At 36.7% G+C, this 26,063-nt stretch overlaps 1 protein-coding gene across 13 annotated transcripts in view; it reads left to right on the top strand.

Moving 5' to 3' along the window:
• The window catches only part of CEP112 (centrosomal protein 112), a 416,092-nt gene that overhangs the window by 48,694 nt on the left and 341,335 nt on the right, over nt 1-26,063 (top strand). For 11 of the 13 annotated variants that reach the window (XM_060134198.1, XM_060134199.1, XM_060134191.1 and 8 more), the window contains 4 exons: nt 5,173-5,220; nt 5,476-5,556; nt 22,424-22,510; nt 25,077-25,176. In XM_060134198.1, the coding sequence (XP_059990181.1) occupies nt 5,173-5,220; nt 5,476-5,556; nt 22,424-22,510; nt 25,077-25,176 (316 nt within the window). The remainder of the gene's footprint in view (nt 1-5,172; nt 5,221-5,475; nt 5,557-22,423; nt 22,511-25,076; nt 25,177-26,063) is intronic. The other 2 variants (XM_060134197.1, XM_060134203.1) reach the window with 1 other exon arrangement.

The following is a 26,063-nucleotide window of genomic DNA, read 5'->3' as shown; positions in this document are numbered from 1 at the left end:
GCATGAAGAAAGTAAATGTTAAGACTACAGATTGCTGCAAGTCCATGTTACTTGTGGGTTACAAAGTGGGAACATTTAACTTCAAAGCACGTCTGGCTGCTGTTATAAAATCAGAAAATAGACTGCTTATTTCCCTCAAATAGACTAAAGAACATGCTCTGCTATGAATAGTTCTCATTACATTTTAGAAGTGGGTATGAGACAAACACAATGTATTGTAAATGAACAACAACAACAGGAGATTTATGCTTGTTCACAGTGTTCATTCTTGCTTTTAAATATTATAATAGATTTTTTTTTGGTCAACTTGAGAGAGGAAATTTATGCTAACAGGATGACTCCTTAATTTCTGTATTTAACGGCTTTTAAAGACGAAGAGGATGAAATAGGAGTTACTTTTGCATACTTGAGATGCTACATTGTAATTAGCTAAACCAATATTTTGTACCCTGCTTACAAATGTAGAGCCGGGTAAAAATAAGCCACAGGTGGTTTTCTTGGCTTTTGGTTTTAAATTTTAAGCTTAATTAGAGCTTGAGCATCTTTGGGAATTCTCTGTTTCCCTCTTCCTTTATTTTCCCCCTTATATTTAATTCTGCTTTATGAATTAGGGTTTTATATGCATGTGTCTTTGAAGGACTTACTTTCTATGCTGGTTTTCTCCATTCCAAAAATAGAGAATGGTTACTTACTTTTCATATATATACCTTCAGACAATAAATATTTATTGAGTGTACTTTGCTACCTGCTGGAAATTTGCTGCCTCTGTTTTTCAAAAAGTTGTGTATATGTATAGTACAGTGTTATTTACTAAAGACTATGCATCTTTCTCTGGTATGATATTTAAGTAGATTTTACTATTATCTTTACTTAATAAATGTTTCCCAAAGTAAATGCACTAATTCATACACCCAACAGTAGTGCTCCACATCTGGAACACTTTTATTGTCAAATTTTTAATGTATGCCAATCTAGTGGCTGTAAAACACCATCTCTTTGTGGTATTACTTTACATTTTTCATATTTCTCAACAGATTGAGCATATTTTCATGTTTATGTTATTCAGATTTCCTCATCAGTGAAATGTGTCTCAAGTTTTTCCCATTTTTTTTTTCAAATGGGCTGTTGTTCTTTCTTTTATTTTAAAAGAACTTCTTTACACATTGTGTAGACTAATTATTTGGGCAAATATCTCCATCCAGTTTACGGCTTGCCTTTTCAATTTATTTATAATATTTTTTTTAGAGAGAAGTTCTTACTTAAAGCGGTCAAATTTATTACTTCTTTTTTGTTTATGCTTTTTTAATGTGTTGTTTAAAGAAATTTTCTCTACTCCAAGGCCATGAAGTCATTCTTCTCAGTTGTCTTCTGAAAGTTTTTATAGTTCTGCTTTTAATTATAAGTATTTAATCCTTTGGGAATTTATTATACAGGGTGTGAGGAAGGGATCTGCTCTTATTTTCTTCCTCTTATTGAACACATCCTTATTTTCTCAATAATTTGCAGTGCTATATCTTTCATGAATCATATTCTTATATATATTTGAGTTTCTGGTACTTTCCAGTTAGTTCCTTTGAGTTATTTTCATTACTATAGTTTTATTATGTCTTGTAAGGCAACCCACCCTGTTTTTTTCCTTCAGGCACGTCTTGGCTATCCTTGTCCCTTTATTTATTTATATACATTTTATAATGAGCTTATTAAATTTTCCAAAAACCCTATTGAGATTTTGGTTTGGATAAATTTAGTCACTAGATCTAGTTAAGGGGAATTGACATTTTTATGATATTGAGGCTATCCAAAAACATGGTTTCACACTCTTTTTATTTCAGTCTTAATGTCTTTCAGAAAAAGCTAAATTATTTTCTCCATAAAGGGTTTATGAATGTTTTCTTAGATTTACTTTTAGGAGTTATATATTGTTTTATGATTATAAATTATGTCTTTGTAAAATCGTCTTTTTTCCTAGATGATTTTTGCTAATTTATAGAAATGCAGCTGACTTTTACATATTGGCATCCGGCAGCTTTGCCAAGCTCTTATTTGGTCAGCCTCTACTTAACATCTTTCTATTTTTTGTCTTTATCTGTTGTGTTCTTTATGAACTTCCTGAAATTATTTAAAAGTTGTACTTGAATATATATTGTTCTAGTGGTCGTGGAATGTAAATATCATCAAATATTGACCTGCAGGAGAGTGGCCTACCTTAAGTGGGCTGTCCAAAAAGCCTGATGAATCAGAGCACTGCAGACAGGGGAGGCAAAAGGGGGGCTGTATGACAGTTTTCTTCTGTTTCATGGATTTTTAAAAAAGTGATTCCTTCTGCTAACAGGTTTTGATTTTGATGTTCTATTTTTTTATAGTAAGCTTTTATGGACATCGGATTCTTTTTTCTGTTCATGATTATTTCTGTTAGGTTTTTCTGAACAAGCAATAGCCAGCGAGCGTATGAGAGTGGTGGCTTGGGTAGCGTACTTTATTTCTTTCTTAGTTCAGGGAGGCTCCCTTCTCCTGCTCCACTGAACTGCAATACCTTTAGTAGATGGTGCCTTCTGTGGCTGTCATTTTGGCCTGTCTTCAGATTCCTTGATTTCTTCTTGTTTCCGTAGGGCCCTTTTCTGTAGCCCCTTTTTCTTTTTTCCTCACGGACAGCCTTCCTTCCAGGGCCCCCCCGCTACTGCAGAAGTGCTCGCTTCCTAAGACCGCCTTCTCTGGCCCACACCCTGTGACCCTCTTTGACTCCTCTGTCTCCAGCACTCTCATCTCTCAGGCTTTTTGTCTGACCCACTTAAGCCACTTTCCTTCTACAGGTGAATATTGGATGACATTTATGTCCCACCACTAGTAGGACCCTCAGGACTTGCTTTTTTTCCATGTTATCACTCAGGTTTGGCTTAGGATCTAATTCTGCTGATTTGTGATCTTTCTTTGGCCACTTATATGTTATTTGAATTTTTTGTAATCTCTTTCTCCTTGTTGTGATGTAGGCATGGGTGATGGGTGTTAATAAAAATAAATGCTCTCTTCGTTCGTCTGTATGGATTTTTGGAGGATGGGGAGAGAAATTTAAATTCAGGCAGTTGCCATTACTTTATGGGAACCAGCCTGTAGGTGAAAGAAATTATTTTGTAAATTTCTTCTAATCTAGGTGCAGAAATATAGTTATTCTTCAGATCCTATCTGTCGCTATAGAGGCTTAAAATTTTTTTTTGAATTTTATTGAAATATAGTTGATTTACAATGTTGTGTTAATTTCTGCTATACAGCAAAGTGACTCAGTTATACATATATATATTCTTTTTCATATTCTTTTCCATTGTGGTTTATTAAAGGATACTGAATATAGTTCCCTGTGCTATACAGTAGGACCCTGTTGTTTATCTATCCTATATTAAATTTTTTTTTTTTTTTTTTTTAACGGTACGTGAGCCTCTCACTGTTGTGGCCTCTCCTGTCGCGGAGCACAGGCTCCGGACGCGCAGGCTCAGTGGCCATGGCTCATGGACGTAGCCGCTCCGTGGCACGTTGGATCTTCCCGGACCGGGGCACGAACCCATGTCGCCTGCATCGGCAGGTGGACTCTCAACCACTGCGCCACCAGAGAAGCCCTATTAAAATATTTTTTGATTAAGTTCTATTTTTAATTTCATTGCCGCTATATTCTTTGATTAATTGATTCTTTACCCCGAACTTTATTGTCAAATTGGGTATGGAGTGTTCATCTTCCATGATTATTAATTATAATACACCATTTGAGAAGCTTTTTGAAAACACAGTGGGATTTTGGAGGAGTGGAACCCAGTAATATATGTTTGAAAAAGTTTGTCAGTTGATGCTAATGGTTTACTTCAGGGTAAGAACCACTATCCTAGGTTGAAGTCATAATTAGTGTTACATTCATATTCTTGTACATTTTGAGGTTATCCATGTAGCAAATTGTGAGTTTATGATGTTAAGAGATTGGAATTCCATGATAATGATTTTTAATTATCACTTCATTTGTGGATCAAATAGTTGAGATAATAATCAGTGTTTCTAATTGATCATATAGTACATTAATTCAATAAATATTTCATTGAAAGCCTGCTACATGCTAAGTATTATGCTAGGTTCCAGGAATACACAATTGAGAAGTCATCATCCTTGCACTCACTGAGCTTAAAGACAGATATGGAGACATACTGATTAAACACGTAAATATAACAGAAGAGCCATGAGAGACACACAGCGTACTTCAGGAGATGATAAGAGGGTGGGATCAGGTGCAGTTTGCCCCTTCCTTCCTTCTTTTCTTTCTTCTTTCCTTCTTTCTTCTCTTCCTTCCTTCCTCCCTCCCTTCCTTTATTCCTTCTTACTGAATATTTGTGAGACACCCACTACCTACTGTGTCCTGTGGTGGATGTTGGGATAGGTGTGTTACAAGACAGGCATAGTCTGTTTTCAGAGTCCACAATTTTTGCAGAAGGTAGATGTTAGCTCACAAAAAGAAGATGAACCTCCAGGGTACTGCTGCAGTAGTAGGAAGTTAACTAAATTTCCTGGTGGAGACATTCCTGAACTGAGAGTCTGGAATAAGTTAACCACATGAGAATGATTTCACAGGTTGCAAAGGCTCAGATATGGGAGAGAGTGTAGTGCTTTCAAGGTAAAGCAAGTTGTTCGGTGTCCTTGGAACATAGGGTATATTGGGGGATAGAAAGGTAGATATAGGAGGAATCCCAAAGGAATTTTGTATTCCGGTTCTTATTATGAAGGTAAACTTAAGGATTCATACATCAAATCTTCCTGGGAGTGTAGCGATTAAATTGGGACTCGAAGGATGATAGGAGGGTACTTATAGGGGTTAGAAGGGTAGACAGAGGTAGAGAGGCACAGGAAGACCTACCGTATTCTGGTGATGTAGGTCATTCAGCGTCCTGGGGGATGAAATGTGAGGTGAGGAGAAGTGGGGATGAGGCTGGGTGGTTAGGCTGTGAGAGGGTCATGCAGGTGCATTTATGGCACAAAGGAGTTTATGCTTTATATTTTATTTGTTCATGGGGCACTAAAAATATATTATGCAATACCCATTCTAAGAAACATACTAAATATTAAGACATATGGGAAACATTTTCATTGTAGTTTAATTAAAACTCAAATATTAATGTCTTTATTTTATTTAAAAATTTTCAGATAGAAAATCCTCGGTACCTGAGACAGAAGCCTATCCCAGTTACTTTGGTAGGTGAGAAATGCATTGAACTTTTCCTACGGTTAGATATTTTAAAAGAAAATAATCCTCAAGATATTTAGAGAAAATAATGCAAGTCCACATTATGAAGCATAATAGTCCTATTAATCCTATCGCTTGGAAGTGAATAAATCACTATTTTTCTCCAATATTGGTATTATTTTGGCATGAACTTCAGCCAATTTAGAGTTTACTTTTTGATAAACCAGGCCTGAAAAAGTATTGAATGACTCTTTCTCATTCAGCAGATGACTCCCAAATTCAGCCTGAGAAAATCCAGCAGTCTCCAGGAGGATCAGTTACTGTCTCGAATGCATGGGAAGGAGGTAGGATCGAGATATTTCTGATGTATCTAGTTTATTAAACAATTTTTGTATTTTGTGTAGTGTGAATTTTCTGGTTAGAATAAGGTTGCACGGTAGGAAGAGGTTGTCATTGGTACGGATATAAAATACTGATGCAGGTAAGGCAGGGTGGTCTTCAACTTTGTGTTGCCCGTCTTCCATTTTGTGTGTCCTGGCCCCAGGCCTGCTGGACAGATTGTGCTGAGGGGCTCTCTCCTGACTATCAGTTCCTGATTATCAGGGCCTGGGGGGGATGGCAGGTTTTAGAAGCAGTATCTTTGACCTCAGTGAATCCCTTCATTCTCTCTTTATCTCAGCTTCCTCATAATGTATCTTTCTAATTTCACTATTTTTACTGTTTCTACTATTTTAAATTGATCTGCTAAATTCAGCTATGCCAGAGCTGCTATAGGACACAATGTACTATCTTTCTTCGATCATTTGAAAATAGAATTATTAAAGAGGCAGTGGTGTTTATTGGTTAAGAGTAAAGGCTGTGGAGTCAAGAATATGTGGATATAAATCCTCCTTACCAGCTATGTGAAAATGGGCAGATACTTACCTCCCTGAGTCTCAGTTTCTTCATCTTACTTGGGAGGTGTCTGCTTTACAGGATTAGTAGGAAGATTTTGTAGTCTTTGGGTACCTGTGTACTCCACATGTATAATAGTAGTCATTAATTTGCTTTATTATTTTCTTTTAAAAACTTTTATTCTGGAAAATTTTAAAATCATCATTATTATTATTTTTTTGCTTATGACACCAATGAAACACTGGTCATCTATGTGGTACGATGAAAGACAATTAGATTAGGAACCTGAAAAATTATGTTCTTTTTTTTTTTTTTTTTGCTGTACGCGGGCCTTTCACTGTTGTGGCCTCTCCCGATGCGGAGCACAGGCTCCGGATGTGCAGGCTCAGCGGCCATGGCTCACGGGCCCAGCCGCTCCGCGGTATGTGGGATCTTCCCAGACCGGGGCACGAACCCATGTCCTCTGCATCGGCAGGCGGACTCTCAACCACTGTGCCACCAGGGAAGCCCCTGAAGAATTATGTTCTTAATCTGCCTTAACCATTTTCTAGTTATATGACCCAGGGAAGTCAAGAATATTGGTTTAATTTTTGTTTAAACAGGGTTGTTACGAAGTCAAATGAGAACAGTGAATATGTATGTAACTTGTAAATGGTAATGCACTATTTAAATGGGCAAATTGTGAAAAATACTATTGGACTTAGATTAATGGTTCTAATTAATTTATTTCAATAATTTTATCTTTCATTTTAATGGGAGGCTTCTAAGAATTTCTGAAATTTAATTTCAATTTGGGTATTTTTAACATGATAGAATTTTCTTACCATCCTATTTATAAAATATCACAGAAGACAATGATATTTTTCTTAGATATTCCAAACAATATCATGAGCGTGTAAGTTTATTTTTGTTGATAACAGAGGAGGAAGTGCTCTTTTTTCTTTTAAATTTCTTTTTTTAAAAAACTATTCATGTATTTTAATTAATTGGTATTGGAGTATAGTTGCCTTACAGTGTTGTGTTAGTTTCTGCTGTACAGCAAAGTGAATCAGCTATATGTATACATATATCCCTTCTTGTTTAGATTTCCTTCCCATTCAGGTCACCACAGAGCACTGAGTAGAGTTCCCTGTGCTATAGGGTAGGTTCTCATCAGTTATCTAGTTTATATGTAGTAGAGTAAATGTGTCAATCCCAATCTCCCAATTCATTCCACCTCCCCCTTTTAAATTTCAATCTGGTGGAGTGACTGCTGCTGATCTCAGTAATATTCCGTCGTTTTATAGCTCCCGTTTAAGGCATGCAGGGTTTTGTTTCTTAGTGCACTGCTAGTGTTTGAAGAACCTGTTGAAATAAAAAGAAATTACACTCTAAAAAGTGTTTTTGAGGGTAATACTTATATTCAGATGCACCTTCTTTGGAACTCTTGTTTCGAAATTGTTTCCTTTTTTTTTTTTTTTTTTTTTTTTGTGGTACGCGGGCCTCTCACTTCTGTGGCCTCTCCTGTTGCGGAGCACAGTCTCTGGACGCTCAGGCCCAGCGGCCATGGCTCACGGGCCCAGCCGCTCCACGGCATGTGGGATCTTCCCGGACCGGGGCACGAACCTGCGTCCCCTGCATCGACAGGCGGACTCTCAACCACTGCGCCACCAGGGAAGCCCTGAAATTCTTTCCTTTTAAAAAAATTGTCATTAATTGTTTTTACACGTCATTCTAAGCCATTACCAACTATTTTTCCTTTTCCTTTTACTGTTGAGACTGCTTACCATAGAATAAATAATTGAAAGGACCTGGTGTCTTTTTGAATTTTTTTTTTGGTGTTTCGTGAAATAATGTCCTTATTCTTTATGATGACATCTTGGGTCAGGGGTAAACATACCAAGGCTCCCCACATACGTGTTGAAAGAGAAAACATTTAAAGCTATTGTGTATTGCATTTGAGATTCATAATTTTAAATGTGTGTGGCTTTATTTTTTTCCCCACCCTTACGTTTTTGTTTTTCTTTTTGGCATACTGTAAAAATATTTGTGGCATCATTGAGAAGTTTGCATGTAAACATCAACTTACACCATATCTTAAAATATATCCAGTGTATATTTTGGCTAAAATAACTCTTTGTGTAGCTACATAGTCATTTCTGACTTTTTTTTTAAACTCCTTTATTAGAGTATAATTGCTTTATAATGGTGAGTTCGTTTCTGCTTTGTAACAAAGTGAATCAGCTATACGTATACATATATCCCCATATCTTCTCCATCTTGCGTCTCCCTTCCACCCTCCCTATCCCACCCCTCTAGGTGGTCACAAAGCACCGAGCTGATCTTCCTGTGCTATGCGGTTGCTTCCCACTAGCTATCTGTTTACAGTTGGTAGTGTATATATGTCCATGTCACTCTCTGACTTCATCCCAGCTTACCCTTCCCACTCCCTGTGTCCTCAAGTCTGACTATTTTTGATGAAATTTTTTGATCATATTTTTTTCTCCATCCTAAAATATTTAAAAGTATATGCTGAGTTGCCCCAGTGTGAGAATTGTCTTAGTTTCATCTTTCTTTTAAAGTAGTATTTGTGATTATAAAATAATTTGTGGATTTTTATTAAAGAAAACTTGGAAAATATAGACGTATGTAAAGAAAGAAATAAAATCATCTGTGAAATAAAAACACTGGTAAAATGTCATTGGGTTGTCTTTTAGTCTTTTCTTTATGTATCCTGTAAACATGTTATTTTTCTTTAGAAAATTGAGATGATATCATATACATTGTTTTGTATCACTCAAGTATTTTATGCTACTAAATATTGTTCCTAAGCATTTATTTTCAATGGCTGTATTATAGTTCATATTATACAATTATCTCCAGTTAATTTAAATTATCCCTATTGTTGGGTATTGAGGTTGAGTTTTCACTAATATAAATAATTCTGGGAAGAATGTCCTTAGATGTCTGTCTTTATAAGCATTCTAAATATTTCTGTGGGGTAATGAATTATGTCTTACATGGTCAATTGAAATAATGGATTTTTGTAAGTTTAGTGTCATAAACAATTTAACCTCTAAAATAAAAATTAATGCTTGGAAGTGTCATGAACATTGTATGTGATTATAAGGTACAAGTAAAGGATGTATTATATGCAAAAATGAGAATGAATATAAAAAAAGCAAAGATAATTAGGAGCCATTTGAAGGTAGAGGAAGGTAGCAGTTTAGATTGCCTTTGTAAATATAAGATGACTAATTATATTTTTAATACAGAACATGTATTTCTTTAAAGTTTTTTTCAGTTTCAGGAGATAGTTTTTTAATATTTTCATTTTTGAAAATAGAGAATGCTAATCATTAAAAGAAAGATATTCAGACTTTAGGAAAAACATTGATTTTCCTGAATTACATGTGTATCTCTGTGCTAAACATAATATAACTGTTAGAGATCATGGTGTTTCCCCTGTTTTGGTCACTAGAAAGATCAGAGCTTCCACAGCATATTTTCAGCAACTGTAATATTTTATGACGTGTACTTTTGTGTGCTGTCCTTAAATCTTTGTCCTTAGTGGTCTCTTTCTAAATCTTTGTCCTTAGTGGTCTCTTTGTCCTTAGTGGTCTCTTTCTATTTCATATTCTTTGTCCTCCTTAGTGGTCTCTTTGTCCTTAGTGGTCTCTTTCTATTTCCTTAGTGGTCTCTTTCTATTTCATATTCTTTGTCCTTAGTGGTCTCTTTCTCCTTAGTGGTCCTTAGTGGTCTAAATCTTTGTCCTTAGTGGTCTCTTTCTATTTCATATTCTTTTCAATTTTTTGTCTATGTGCTTTAATCTTATTATATTTGTGTATATCAATATTTGTGTAACTGTATCAAATTCTTTCTAGAGTGGTGCATGAATAGATGGATAAATAAAAAAGTCCATTTGCAAAAAAAAGAATTAACAAAAAAGAAAATACCAACCATACCGCTTTAATATTTTTGTCTGTTTTCAAGAGATAGTTTTCTAACTTGGATTTTTCCCTAAACTTAAATGCATAGTTACATTGTGATGTGTGTAGTTATCCTTTAGAAGGATGATCTTATGTCTACTTGATTAAGTCACTTTTGTTAGACATATACTTTTGGGCATGAGGATAAATGCTTTTCTGTTTTGAAATTCAGCAGGCTCTTGCATGTTCACATCAGACCACTCTGATGTGTCTTGTACATGTTCTCATCTACAAATGCTTTTGTTGTTGCTGGGTGGCATTTTAAAAATAAGAAATAGCATTGTTTCAGGTGAGTTAAGTTTATTTTAAAATTAAATATTAAATGAAATAGTAATCTTCATTTCCTCAGCACCTGATCTTTTCAAGGTAATCATTGCAGAAAATTTAACATGTATTCTCTTTAAAAGTTTCCAGGAATATCTCATTTTTAAAATACCAATAAGATCCTAGCACATACTCTATATACTGTTTCATTTTGCTTTTTAAATGCTAACATATATTCTGATGATTTTTTATATCTGTAGTATGGCATCATCTTTTTACATAGTTGCATTGTATTTTATTTTACCACATTTTATTAATATAGATTCCTGTTGAGGGATAGAGGTTTGTAGAGTATTTTGCTACAACAAATAGTGTTTCAAGAATATCCCTGTGTATATTTTTATGTATTGCATATTTCTTCTTATACAATAAATTCTGTGAAATTGAATTGCCCAGTAACAGGGTTGCAGGTTTAAAGTTTTGATTGACATTGACAGATTGCCCTTAAAATGAGGTTATGTCTGCCTCAGGCTGCAGGCGTGGGTGAGAGTAGGGAGTGACCGCCAGTGGGTGTGAGAGTTCCTTTTTGGAGTGATGAAAATGTCCTAAGTTAGACTGTGGTGATGTTGCATAATTCTCTGATGTATTAAAAGACATTGAATTGTATATTTTAAGTGGGTGAATGTTATAGTATGTGAATTATGTATATCTTTTTTTTTTTTTTTTTTGCGGTACGCGGGCCTCTCACTGTTGTGGCCTACTCCCGTTTCGGAACACAGGCTCCAGACGCGCAGGCTCAGCGGCCATGGCTCACGGGCCCAGCCGCTCCGTGGCATGTGGGATCCTCCCGGATCGGGGCACGAACCCGTGTCCCCTGCATCGGCAGGCGGACTCCCAGCCACTGCGCCACCAGGGAAGCCCCTGTATATCTTAATAAACTATTAAAAAAGGTTAGGTCTATTTGTACTTGCACCAATAGTGTATGAGAATGTCTATTTTCCCATTTCATCAACACTGAATTATAAACATTTTTGATTATCTGTGAGATGAAAAATAGCATCTTGTTGCTTTGATATTTCCATTGCTTTTATGTAAGTGAGAATGAACATATTTTTTGTCTGTTTATTGTCTTTTTTTTTGCGGACCTCTCACTGTCATGGCCTCTCGCGTTGCGGAGCACAGGCTCCGGACGCACAGGCTCAGCGGCCATGGCTCACGGGCCCAGCCGCTCCGTGGCATGTGGGATCTTCCCAGACTGGGGGACTGGGGCACGAACCCGCGTCCCCTGCATTGGCAGGCGGACTCTCAACCACTGAACCACCGGGGAAGCCCTGTTTATTGTCTTTTTAATTTCACTTTTGTGAGCTGTCTTTTCTTATACCTTTCCATATTTTTGTTAAAATTGTTTGTCTTCATTGTGATTCCTAAGAACAATTTATATGTTAAGGAATTCAGGTCTTTGTGATATATCTTACAAGTATTTTTCTCTGTATGTCTTTTGATTTATTTCTATTTTTTTAATGTATAGAAGTTTTCTTTTCAGTAGTTGGATCTATCAGTCTTTTCTCTATGGCTTCTGGTTTTTGTAGAATAGACTTTCTTATTCCAAGATTATGAAAAAAATTCGTATTTTTGTCTCTTTTAAAATCTTATTTTTGTATTTAAATCTCAGATCCATTTCACAGGGTTTTACTATGAGTAGTGATGATAATCTAGGTTAATCAATTCTTAATGTTATAAAATCAAAATTTAGGAAGTGGAAATGCTTAAGTTTAAGAATGCAGTAAGTGTGGAGAGAATTGAGTGACATGAAATTATATACAGACTACAGAGTTTGTCTGTGTTTAATAAATGATGCAATTCTTTTGATGCTTTAGAGAGTCCTAAAATATTTAATTAGCCTTTGGAAATCAAACTTTATAAAACACAACTTCCATTTTAAGTTTATAACTGTGTGGAAAATACCTTAGATGTTAAATGAGTAATATTTGCAATATTATTTTATTAGAGTTGAAGAACCGTAGTAGTTTTCTTTTGATTGGTAAAAACACACCTATAAAATATTTTAAGATTAGAAGTTTTTTTCAATTTATTTGGCATTGTGGGAAGGTTCGGTGACCGTGATCCTTTATTTTAACCTTAGTCTGTCATTCACAAACATACTTGGACTTGTTTGCCTTTGTAATTGCTAACACATTTCCTGTGATATCCACATCACAGAATTGTGTGACCTTGAGCACCATCAAGCAGTGGGGTTCTTTTTTTTTTAGTATTCTTAAAAAAGATTTCTGACATAGATTAAGACATTTGGAAAACTGTTGTCACTGAAAATGAAAGAAGAGACAACACAAGGGGAGATCAATTTTCAGAGCAACCGTCAGTTTTCAGAGAACAGACGGTAGAAACTGCTCTTTTTGTGAAATAAAATAGAGTATTTCCTTTGAACTTCACCTCCACCCATATTGAATGTTCCCACCCATTGCCTAAAAAGGGATATTGCTTCTTTCTTACACAGAATGCCAATTAGGCATTTTTTCCTTTTGCAAATCTGCTAGTTAAATGTAGAATTTAAATAAATCCAAGATGATGTAATCTACAGTCATTGACATAATGAGAGAATTTATATTTTAAAACATTTCTTATGAATATAGCATTCAGATACACGGAGTCTTACAAACTATAATAAATAATTATACAAAGGAGAACCATTGGAAAGTGCATGCAGGCAAGGATGAGATCATTGCCAAGACGTCGGCAGCCTGCTGTCTGACTCTTCCCCATCTTACCTCATCCATCTCCCCCAGCAGTAACTGCTATCCTGACTTCTCTGGTAATTTCCCTCCTTTGTTTTTAAGCTTGACTTTACCACCAATGCCTGCATTCTTAAAAATGAAAATGTTTCTGTTTTAGTGGATTTGACCTTCATTTAAATAAACCTAAACTTCACATATTTTTTTGCTCAATAGTATGTGGGTGACGTTCATCCTTGTTACGCCGTTTAGCTATGGTTGGCTTCATTTGCATTACTTTCTATTCAGTGAATCTTCCACAGTTTCTTGCCATTTGTTGATGAATCTATTCTAATTTTTGACTTTTGCAAACAATAACCCTATGAACAATCTTGTACATGTTTCCTGACACACATGTACAAGAGTTTCTCTAGGGCAGTGGTTCTCAGTGTGTGGGCTGAGAACCCTGTGGTCCCCAATACTCTTTCATGAGGTCTATGAGGTCAAAATTATTTTTGTAATAATTTAAAAATGTTATTTTTTTTTTTACTGTATTGACACTTGCACTGATGTTGCAAACACAACGCTGGGTAAAACTGTATCCTAACCCACATCAAGGCAGTGGCACCAAATTGTACTGGTAGGCATATTCTTCACTGTCACATGCTCACAGGGAAAAAATTACCAATCTTATTTAAGAATAGCCTCGATGAAGCAAGTAGAAAATCACTAATTTTATTAAATCTCGTATGTCAGACATGCATCTTCTGGATATCTGAGTGACGAAATGGAGCCATGTATAAAGAACTTATGGTTCATGTCCAAGAGCATACCCACCTGCCAGAGGCAAAGCGCTGTGTGCTTTCTTCACGCTGAATTGCAGTGGCTGCTGCTCTCGGGGGTATCATTTGTATTTGAAAGAATGACCGAGGGACAAAATACGGTTCTTTGGACTTGGATAGTGTCAGACATTTTCTCAGAAATGAACAAATTGAGCCTGTCACTTTAAGCAAAACAACTGACCATATTTGCTGCTGGTGGTAAAATTTGACCTTTTAATACAAATTAGAATTTTGGCAACCTTGTATCAGTCCCTGTGAGCTCAAGAACTTTCCAATACTAAGACCTTTCCAGTGAGATCGGTGGTGACATGAAACAGTGTGAAGTTTTTATATTAGGTAATGAAATTTTCAATATTTGGAAATCTCTATAACTCATTGAACTGATGTTTTCCAAATGAGTAATGGATGATGTTATAAAATCACGCATAGGCAAAAGAGCCATTCCAAGTTCAAGACAGACCAACAGAACTACTGTGACAGTGTGAAAAGCGTCATATTCTACAGTACAAGTAACTTTAAAAACCTAGCACTTATGAGTGTTGGTTTACTTAAAAAGAATATCTACAATTATTCAGAAAGGGTACTAAAATACTCCACTTTACAACTACGTATTTCTGTAAGGAAACATTTAAGGAAGAACTATTTTCCAGTATTACACAGGCTCTTTGAGATTGTGGAGGAGGAGGGGATACTTCTCAACTGCTTTTATTAGGCAGTCCCGACATGGTTAAAACCAAAAAGAACATTCCAAGAAAAAAATCAAATCCCCGTAAAAATAAAAAAGTAGTAACAAAGTTCATTGTCAATACATTGAGAACAGACTTTTATTTAGTAAATGATCCTGGTACAACTTTTCGTTTACTTGGAAGAAAATAAAATTGGGTCCTCTCCTCTAAAAACAAAAATAAACAAAAACAAATTCTGGATGTACCTTTAACCTATAGAGGCCCAGACAAAAAAAGCTTCAAAACAACAAAAATCTTGACATCAGAGGATCCTTCTAACCCAAATACCTTTCCAAACCCAGAACGTATAAAAGAAATGATAGAAATATTTGACTCAAGTGAAATAAAGACTTTGTAAGGTAAAAAAATACAACAAAAGATCAATAGAAAAATAATCGATTTGGGGAAAATATGTGAGACAGACTGTGTCTTAATGTGTACAGCATACCGGGTTTTACTGATTGACAGACAGAAGCGTGGATTAAAATTGTGAAAGGGCATTTCATAGAAGACCAGATTCATAAGGCCCCAGAACATGTGAAAAGGGGCTGACACACAGTAGTTTTCAGGGAAGTGCAACTTAGAGTAGTAGTGAGATATCTCCTCTTGGTGGAAATGTGACTTTGCCTATAACAGAGGGCAAAACCTATTAAGATATAGCCACCATTGAATCGTTGGCATGTCTTTTGAGAATCCACCCTGTAGAAATCAAAGTTCAAGTGTGTTGGACTCATATGTGAGAATGTTTTGCAGTGTTGTTTGAAGTGGAAAAAGACTGAAAATAAAGTGAATATGCATTAAGGAGGATACGGTTGAACAAATTTTGTTTTCTCCTCATTAAGGAATAGTTGGTAGCTATTTAAAAGAATGAAAAAAACTGTAGCAGGTGTTTTTAGAGTGATTTCCATGAGATATGGTTCAGAGAGAAAAGCAAGGTGTAGAAAACATGCGTTTTTTTTTTTTTTTTTTTTTTTTTTTGCGGTACGCGGGCCTCTCACTGTTGTGGCCTCTCCCGTTGTGGAGCACAGGCTCTGGACGTGCAGGCCAGCCACTCCACGGCATGTGGGATCTTCCCAGACCGGGACATGAACCCATGTCCCCTTCATCGGCAGGCGGACTCTCAACCACTGCCGCACCAGGGAAGCCCAGAAAACATGTATTTTTGTGTGTGAAACATTCATAATAAAAAAATTATATATTGCTAAGGGTGTAACATATATTATTATATATTGCTAAGGGTATAACAGTTTAAAGAATTTACTTAGCTGTCATACGACAGTGCAGGGTGTGTGGGGAGTGTGCTGCTCTATGATGTCATCAGGGACCCAGGCTGGTGGGGAACCTCTCCGTCCTCAGCACACAGCTTCAGTCTCTGCATCTGAGGTCTCGGTTGCTCACCAATGCCTTATCTCTTAAGCGTGATCTTTCAGAAAGAAAGAGGATGGAGAGAAAGCCACTTCTAAAAAATATGTCCATCAAGGTTGCCTGCATCATTTTTGTCCCATCATCCCCCTTGACCATACTTACATATGGAGCAGCCATCTGCCCAGCCCAAGTTTGGTGGTGTTAGTGAGGCCCCAAAGGAAGAAGAGGAAAATAAATGTCTGGGGATCCGCCTAGTCTGTGCCACAAACCCCCATACTTGTGCAATGCATTTTGCCCCTTTATATTTGTATATGATTCTCTGAGCGTGGCAGAAGTTACGGAAATATACTCCGTTGTTAACGTCCGTATTCCATACCCCATGCAGGTGTTGATGGAGGAGAGGGAGAGAATCAAATAGAAAAAGGAAAGGAATACCAAGGAGTACAGAGGAGCTAAACAAAATAAACAAAAACTCAGTATGTAATATGATTATCTCTATGTTTCATGTAAATTGTGTTCACGTATGAACAAAATTTTAAAAATTAGAAAAAAGAAAATACCAGCATACACTCTGTATGTTTAAATATCACTTCTTCCCTTAATGTGATGAGTTCTGAGGAGATTAGAAAGTACTGTTTAGGAAGATTTCATACATCTCTAAGCCCCAGTGTTAAGACAACAAGAGAAGGAGACACATTGTTATTTGTGCTGTGCTTATAAATAAGCACAATGAATAACACTTGGCATTATGCAATATTACAGATGAACATTTTGAGAGTAGGATACTGGAGATTTTAATCAGGAAGAATCTTAATCACTGACACCATAATTTCCTCTGACTAGTAACTAATAGAATTCTCTAAAAAGATGATTATAACAATTAGGTATCTGAGTAAGTAGAGTGATGATTATTTTATAAATCACTTCTTCTGTAATTTGCTGTGTTGATTGTTGAGATGTAGAAAGTGTGACTAAGCAAACACATCATTGGGTTGTGTTGCTGATAATACTTTGGAAGTAGAGATGGTTGACTTCAGTCATGCTTTGACCATGCAGTAGAGATGGTTGACGTCAGTCATGCTTTGACCTTCTTTTGTGCCTTACAATTTAAGGCACACAAAATATTTCAGTGATATTACAATGGCTACATTTTATACATCATTTAAAACTTGTCAAGTTGTAGAGTTATTCTTTGCATGAAAATAAGTCATGCTGTTTTGTACATTTTGTTCCTTTAGACATGGTTGAGGTAGTCGGTCTACATTAAAGCCTTGAAATAACATTGAAGGTTGTTCCTTGGTATTTTAAAGTGTGTAGTGATTCCTATCTAAGTAACTTTAATACGTTATTTTCCTTAAAAACTCATTAAAGGTTATTATGCTATTTTATTTTGTCCTTCTGCTAATTTCAGTTCAAATGTTAAATGTAACTTGCATATGGAAAACTAGTAATAGTAAAAGGTAGGATTTTGAATAAGAAACCTGCTTCTCTGTAAGAGGGAATGTTGATTATCTGTGTGAATAGATTGGTAAGTGTTCCTTTAAAAAAACCCTTAATCCAAAATTTGTGAATATTCAGTTGAGTAAAATGACATTGGTGATAGTCCTAAAATCTAATTAGTTATACTGTAAGTAGGATATTTTTAAACCCAAGGAAATACTTTTGCATGAAGTAAGTGAGCATTTTCATCAGCTTTATTCATTTGGTAGGAATGTCCAAACTCAGAGCTATTCTTTGAAGGAAATACTTCAGAGAAAATGGGGCCCAATGGATTTTGTAAATCTTTTAAAAAGCTCGTGGGAAAGCCGTCTTCAAAGCGAAGCTGCCCACTTTCAGCTCCTTCGCTTTAGCAGCCTGTTGCCGTAGAATGGCTTGTCACACCCCCCACTTACCCTGTGGAGCTGTCACCATCTCTCTAGAAGTAGGTGGTTTAGCCCTGGGGTGGTTCCAGTCACCGTCTGGGTGGACCTTCTGGTCGTATTGCCTGGGGACTTGGTCCAGGGAGGTGAGGCTTTCCTCTTGTGTTTGTCCCAGTGATTCTCACGGTAAAATACTTTTGATGGGGGCAGATGGCCCAGAGGGATACGTCAGTTCCAACCCAGACCTCTCTGGCATCAGAGGCTTGCTATCAAGGTGAGCACAGGTCTGCAAGGACTTTAAAATGGGACAGGAGCGCCCCCTTTTCTCCGCACTGCTTCACGAGGGGCTTCTGTGCTCACACTCGTCGTGGCTCCCCCTGCCTTAGCCCGACACTGAAGGTTCTGTCACCGAGGCTCAGTTGTTTCTTTGCCTCTGCCATCTTGGTCCAGTAGGGCTGCAGTTCCAGCTGGGCTTTGGCTGTTGTGTCTGTGCAGAGAGCCTGAATGACAGTGGGGCTCGGCTTACGAGGACGCCAGGATTTACTGCACTGCGCAGCTTCTAGTACCGGAGAATGGTTCCTTCACAAGTTGTATCCTGTTTGATGGCTATTAACAGTGGGAGGTGAGGTCGGTGCTAGTTACTCCGTTACAGCCTGAAGTAGATCTCCCTGCTTCTTAAGTCTGAAACTGATAGCATATATTCTGAGCTCAGTAAGGAAAACTGAAATGTTGTTTGTAATCAGTTACTTGGAGGTCAAACAAGTTAGAAGTGTTATAGTCAGTCTTTCAATTTCAGTCTTTTGTGTTAAACTAAACTAAGCAAGGCTGTTTAATGTCTTTTCCATACACCTGTGGGTGTGTGTATAAAGATACACACATATGTGTAGCTGTCTACATGTATAGTTATATCTGTATCCTGTATCCTGTATTGCCTTTATATGCTATACTAGTTAGATTGTTTCCATGTTGTAATTCTGATGATTTATCATGAATCATGCCGTAGAGTATAGGGCAGAAAGATACAGCTGTTCTGTGGTGTCGAGGTCAAGGGAAGAGATACTCTTTTTAAGTAAAAAAAAATTTTTTTAAGGATGTCAGTAGAGAAACTTTCTCTATCATACCACCGTGTGATAACTTGGTGTTCACTATCTTAACCAAGTTATTAAACCTTACATTGGCAATATTGGGACAAACCGACCTCCTAATAAGATGGAATGAAAAAGGATGCAGCATCACTTTAGTGTCATTCTTGCCAAAATCTGCTAAGTCTAACTAATCATGAGGAAACATCAGACAAATCCAAACTGAGGGACACTCAATAACTGGCTGTATTCTCCAGAAATGTCAAGGTCAAGAAATACAAAGAAAGGCTTTTCCCAGTTAATGGAGATACGTTGATGTGACAACTAGTGGCAATGTGTCATCCTGGATTGGATCCTGGATTGTGAAGAAAATAGATACAAATGACATTATTGTGATAACTGACTCTAGACTGTATATCAGATAATATTATTGTGTTAATGTTACATTTCCTGATTTTGATGACGGCTGTGGTTATAAAAGACAGTCTGCGTTTTAAGGAAACATACACTGAAGTCTTTAGGGATGATGTCTCTGGCTCCCTCACAAATGGTTCAGAGAATAATTTGTATTATATATATGTTGATATAGGTATAAAATGATAAAGCACATGAAGCAAAATGTAAGCAGTTGGTGAATCTGGCTAAAGAGGAGCTCCTTGTGCTATTATTGCAACTTTTCTTTAAGTTTAGTATTACACCAAAGTAAAAAGTTAAACCAGAAAAAGAGAATTCAGATAGATCTCTTTGGTTACAAGAACAGAGATTCGTGAAGCGACCTAAAGTAAACAGGAACAGAAATTCTTTTGAATTCAAGTAAGGCTCGTCTCATGGAGACCACTGAAGCTGCTTCCTTCCTGTTGCAGATGCTGTGTGGCTTCTAGTCTTTGCTGTTTTGTGTATTTGCTTTGCTTTCTTCTGTTTCCTGGATTCATCCGCTTTCTCTTGGCTGCTGCCCCTAGAGAACTGGGGTTTGTTCCCCCACGTAGCTGACTGGCTGAGAGCGAGAATCTGAATGATTCTGCTCTAGCTAGTGGATTCCTGAGGCAGGCGCCAGGTGTCTGTTCCTCGCCGCGTCAACCAAGCTTGAGGCAGAGCGGGTGGAGGTGGTGGTGTCGGCTGTGGCCGCACGGTCACGTGGTGTTCAGGGCTGGACCTCGGAAGCTGAGGCCTGACGCGTTCCCTCGGGGAGGAGCTGTGGAAAGACGCAGCAGTGAGTTGTGTCTCCGGCATCTGCCCAGCTCTGTCATGTTGCTGTTTGAGTTCGATTCCTCTGCAGTAGACCCCCAGTGCTTCTGTTGAGGATCTTCAGGTGGATGTGGATCACCCAGCGTCCTTTCTGCTAAAATGAGGAAGGACTGTTGCGTGACTTAGAAGCCAGAGGATGGAAATGTTCAGAATTGCGTCCTTTTGCGTAGTAACCGGACAGCTCCCTCCCTGTCTGCCGCTCAGAACGTTCATTATTTTTCTTTCAGTTTTATTGAGATATAATTGGCACACCACACTGTGTGAGCGTAAGGCACACAGCATAATGATTCGCCTTTCACACACATTATGAAACGATGACCACAGCAAGCGTCGTGAACATCCGTCATCTCACAGAGACACATTAAAGAGACAGAAACATTGCTTTCCTCCTGTGGGAGTGCTTAGGGTTCAGTCTACCAACAACCTGCAGTTATAGCGCACAGCAGGGTCCATTCTGTTTGTCGTGCTGCTCACTACATCCCTGACAGCTGTTTGTCTTGTAACTGGAGGTTTGCACCTTTTGACCACCCACCTTCCTCCAGCCCTCCTTCCCCCCATCCCCACTTCTGGTCACCACAAATCTGATCTCTTTTTCTATGAGTTTGTTTGTTTTTGAAGTATAATTGACCCACAGCACTATGTGGGTTCCTGGTACACAGCATAGCGATTTGATACTTATATACATTTCAAAGTCATCACCATGATAAGTCTAGTGACCACCTGTCAGCATACAAAAATATTACATAACTGTTGGTTATATTCCCCACATCATACCTTTCATACCCTTAAGTCATTTATTTGTACCTGAGAGTTTGTACCTCTTAATCTCCCGCACCTATTTCTCTCCTCCCCGGATCCCCTCCCCTCTGGCAGCCGCCTATTTGTTCTCTGTATATATGACTCTGTTTTGTCATGTTTGTTCATTTGTTTTGTTTTTCAGATTCCACATATAAGTGATATCATAGGGTATTTGTCTTTCTCTGTCTGACTTATATCACTTAGCGTAATACCCTCTAGGTCCATCCATGTTGTCGCAAATGCCATGGATTTATGTTATGTTAGCTTTTGTTTGTAAAATTTTAAAATTTCATTTTGATATGTTTATTTGATTATGCACATTTATCATTATTTAAAACAGTAATTGAAAAATATGAAGTATGTTTCAAAAATTTTCAAGAAAATGTTTTGACAGTACGTTTCTAATATTTTAAAAGCAAAATTTCCTGAAGGTTGTAGACTAATTTTTTTTGCATACCTACTTTGTACCAATCATTGTACTGATTGTGATTACTTAAATGATGTCATTGAATATAATTTTCACAGCTCACTGAGGTAAGATAATTATCCTTAACTATTAGAAGAGGAAATAGAATCTTAGAATGGTGACTTGCCCAAAGTCACCACAGTTAATGTCTAGTGGGATTAGAATTAGAGTTAAAAATGAGGCCTGTCAGACTCCAATGTACATACTCTTTTAAATAGTAAGGAATCAGGTCAAATACTTTCACATTTGAGATAATCAGTTTTCTGTTGTTCTTCTTAAAACCTGTCACTATTACTCTTTTAATCCTAGGATGCACTCATTATTATTAACAAGTGTTGGTTACATTTTGCTGGCTTTGCTCAGAACACTGGTGGGCCAGGGGTCAGTCTGAGGAGTCTAGGAGGCTAGGAGCTGTTGACGGACGCTGGAAAGACATGAAGTCACTGCCCTGAGGGAGTCGGAGTCGGAGAACTGGAAAATCTGTGCATTATCAGTGATATGCCTATATGGACATTCTTTCACAAATTGTTATATTTAAGTATAGAGGTAAATAAGAGCATTTAGAAATGAGTACGTAGATATGAGAAAAGAAAAAAGTAAAAAGTTGAATAGAGACTTACTCAATTGAAAAATAATAAACAAAGGCTAAAATACCAAGTGGGTTTAGCAAAATATCGCTTTAAAATGACTGCTTTTTGGTGGTAGAGTGGACTGGGGATCACTGACGAATTTGAGTTCGGTATTTTCACTTTTGCCTGTCAAATGAGATTTATTCAAAAGCCTTTTAATTAGCTTAGAAGTAATCAAAGAATGTAACCAACATATTGGTATATGTAGTATGATTGCTGGACTAGTGGCTATAAGGTAAAGGTGGAAAATGATACTCTCTTTCATATAGGTAGTTATTTTAATTTGTGTATTTTTGCCAAAGGGAAAAGTAAATTAATCACACCTTTGAAATATTTTCCTTGAAGTTGGACATGAAAACAAAAATGATGGAAGCTCAGTATCATGAAGAGAAACTTAAACTGCAACAGAAGCATGACGCTGATGTTCAGAAGGTAGGGTGTGTGCAGTTCATTATTTTATTGATATTGAATATTTGAAATACTCTAGGTCTTGTGACCATCCATCCATCCATCCACCCACTTATTTATGTACTTATGGGAGTCTGTCTTATAAATGGGATTTGCTAAATTAATATCCTAGCAAAAGTTGATCTTTAAACTTCATTTGCTAAACAGATGTATTTATGTAAATCCTTATAGTTTACATGACCTTTTAGTTCTTCTTTATCTATCGATGGAAGGCTGGTCTTCTTATAGTCCTTTACATTCTATCATTACCTTTCATAAAGGCTGAAATAAGTCATCAACTGTAAATACTAGAGTTTGTTTTGGTCTAAGATTCTTTCAGTTTTCTGGCAATTAAAAATTCCTTTCTTTTTGTTTGTTTATTTATGGCCACACCTCACGGCATGTGGGATCTTAGTTCCCCGACCAGGGGTCGAACCCACGCCCCTTGCATTGGAAGTGCGGAGTCTTAACCACTGGACCACCAGAGAAGTCCCTAAAATTTCCCCTTTAATTTAAAAAGAAACCCTTGTATTTAGTTCTCTTTGGTATAGACTGCGTGCACTGTAATGCTAGCACTGCCAGTGTAGGCTTTTTTTTTTTTTCAGTAGCTCGTTGGGATTTATGCCTTACAGTATTTCAATTTGTACTTTGAAGTATAATTTTTCTTCTTAATGAGCACAGCAAAAGTCATCAATTTATAATTATTGTACATTGAATTTGAATTTATAACTATATTTTAGTATTGATTTTAAAAATGTAATGGTATATAATGTATAATTTTAATATATGATGTATGAATTTGTAACTCATGAAAATTGATCCAGATGGAAGCCTGGTGTTGTCTGTTTTGGAACTCAGCCTGTGACCCTGCTTCACAGAGTTAAGTGACAAAGGTGGAGACAGGGAGCTGAGGCCACAGCATCACGTGCCCGTGCTTCTGTAGAGCTGAGAACATGCTAGTATTTAGTCAGGTGCGTGTTTGGCTCACCTTTCAGAGCAACAAGACGGAAACCACTGGCTGAAAATTAGAAAGAGAAAAAATATTGAATCCTTTTCCTTCTCCTTTCCTCTTTTCCATTCAAATTTTAAAGGCAAATATTGCTTTCTGCTCTTACTAGTATTTTACTTTACTTTAAATGATTCAAGAAAAACAGTTCTCTTTCATGGATATGTTAGAGATTCAGTAATATAATTTCAATATAGCATATGTATATGTCCAAATGAAATAGAACCTATTGATGTATAAGATAAATAAATATAGAAATATATTTGGGAAAATCGTGGTAATAGAATTTGAAATAGGCTTCTTGGTATGTCTGTTACAAAACTCTGTTCTAAGAAAAACATTTAATAATAGAATCCTTTCCAGGAATTTCTCTTTTAAAATAAATTCTGCATGAAAAAAGAAAGCAATGCAACTAGTTTGAAATGCCAGGTAAAATATAAATAAAATCCTTGACCTCATGCTAGATTTGGAAAGGATATTCATCAGTTTGTTGCATGTGTGCCATTTTCTAAGTGTTAGGAATTGGGAAGGAATAAAATTGAGAGTGTTTTATCTGTTTGCATACCTTCTTTATGGACATTGGGCTCAAACTATCTCCTTTTCTTATTTACCAATCATTCTTAGAGGTGGGACTAAAACAATGAAAGGTGAAGTAAAATGCTGGTAATAAAAGCACTAAGAAAAAGTTGGTTAGACATTGGTGAATAACCTTTTTTAAAAAACTGAATTTGGATATATAGGAAATATACCTCAACCACAAGAAAAGTGGATATTCATACTTCTGCCTCAATTTGGTTTTCTTTTTTCCCTTTGGTTAGTACATTTCTTTTTCTGCTTGCAAACTTTCTTACTCTTTGGTTATTCTCTAGTTTTTTTTTTTTTTTTGTGTGTGTGTGTGTAGATGTACTTAGAAGCATATAATCATAATTAAGTTTATTAAATGATTCATTTAAAAACTTCTGACACAATATAAATTAAGGATGTAAAATATCCATGCAATTTTTGACATATTTTGAGCTGACTTTTTTGATTCCCAGTAGCAGAACTAAGTATAAAAGAAGCCTGTTGCATCACGTGTTCCCACGTGTCTGGGAATTCTTGTTATTGTGTGTGAAAGTGATAGAAGGACACTAGTGGGAGGGTTCAGGGATGTGCGTGTCTGCAGATGTGCTATCCCAGTGTGGTGGGGAGGTGAGTTGCACTGTATCAACATGTCAAGTTTCTGATGGCTTCTCTCTGCTAGTTTGTGGCGGCTTAATCTCTGAAGTATATTTTAGAGAATCACCTAATTTATCATTTACGGTCTCCTTAAGAATTGGTACATGAAAATTCAAAGCAGGTAACATGTCTTTCGGTAATCAGTTATTCTAGTGTAGTTAATATTTTGTCAATGCACTAAAGTATAATTTTTTCATCTTTTTTGGGAAGCCATTTATGGGATTAGCTGAGATAGACTTGCAAAAATATTGTGCTATTTTTAAAAAAATTATGTGTTCCATACATAAAACAATATTGTATACTAAAATATTTTAAATTCATTTGCAGATTTTAGAAAGAAAGAATAATGAAATAGAAGAAATGAAAACTTTATACAAAAAGAAACAAAATGAAACGGAGGAGACTATTAGAAAACTTGAAAAGAAAGGTGATGTTGTATTGTTATATAAACCTTTTAATAACACTTCCATCTTATTTTAGTTCTTGTATAAAGTAGAATTTTATTTCTGACCTTTTGTAGTATGAGAAGGGAATGTTTATGTGGGTTTCCATCAGTCGATCTGTTGATGTGAGTTTCTACAGGACTTAAGAAAAACTCTGTGTGTGTGTGTGGGGGGGGGCGGGTAGCAATGGTGGTTGGTTTGGTTAAAGATTTGGAAGAGTCTGTAACTGTTACTCCTTCTTAATTCTCTCCCTCTTCACTGGGCTGGAGCTGCCATAGGTCAGTCATAGAATTAGAACTTACTGTCTTTCACAAGGAAGTCTAGAGAAATTACTCCTTTTGGTCTAATAAAATTCATTCCATTAAGTATCTTTATGCCTTACAGTATATGCTAGTATTGTGATCGACAGAACAAACATTTAAAAAGTATTCCCCATTTACACTTTCATTATGAAGGAAAAGAAAGCATGTAATCAAGTGTTAAATTGACTATGACTATGGGTTGAAACATTGAAATGCAACAGACAGTCATTAGGGAGAGTGCTGAAAATATTTTGTAAGATTGGATTAGTTGAGAGAAGAGTTCCAAGTCCTGGGATAGGAATGTGATATTGGTAAGTTGTGGAGGGGATGCTGCAAAACCATGTATCTAGAGTGGAGATCCTATACATTAAGAGACAGACTGAAAAAGATTAAGATAGGTGACTTGGCGTGACCTAAGCATGACCTTGAATTTCAGATTTAGAAGTTTCAAGTTTATCCCATAGATGCTGGGGAGTCAGAGAAGATTTTTGAGAGGTGAGTTTTAGGACCTCATATTTTGGGTGGAGTAGCCTGGTAACAGTGGGCGTGTGAAACATGCTGAGGCCAAT

This window comes from Lagenorhynchus albirostris, chromosome 20, assembly GCF_949774975.1.
Source record: "Lagenorhynchus albirostris chromosome 20, mLagAlb1.1, whole genome shotgun sequence".
Classification (NCBI taxonomy): domain Eukaryota; kingdom Metazoa; phylum Chordata; class Mammalia; order Artiodactyla; family Delphinidae; genus Lagenorhynchus; species Lagenorhynchus albirostris.
Note: the sequence above shows the minus strand (reverse complement) of the source record. Positions and strands in the feature narration are given on the sequence as shown.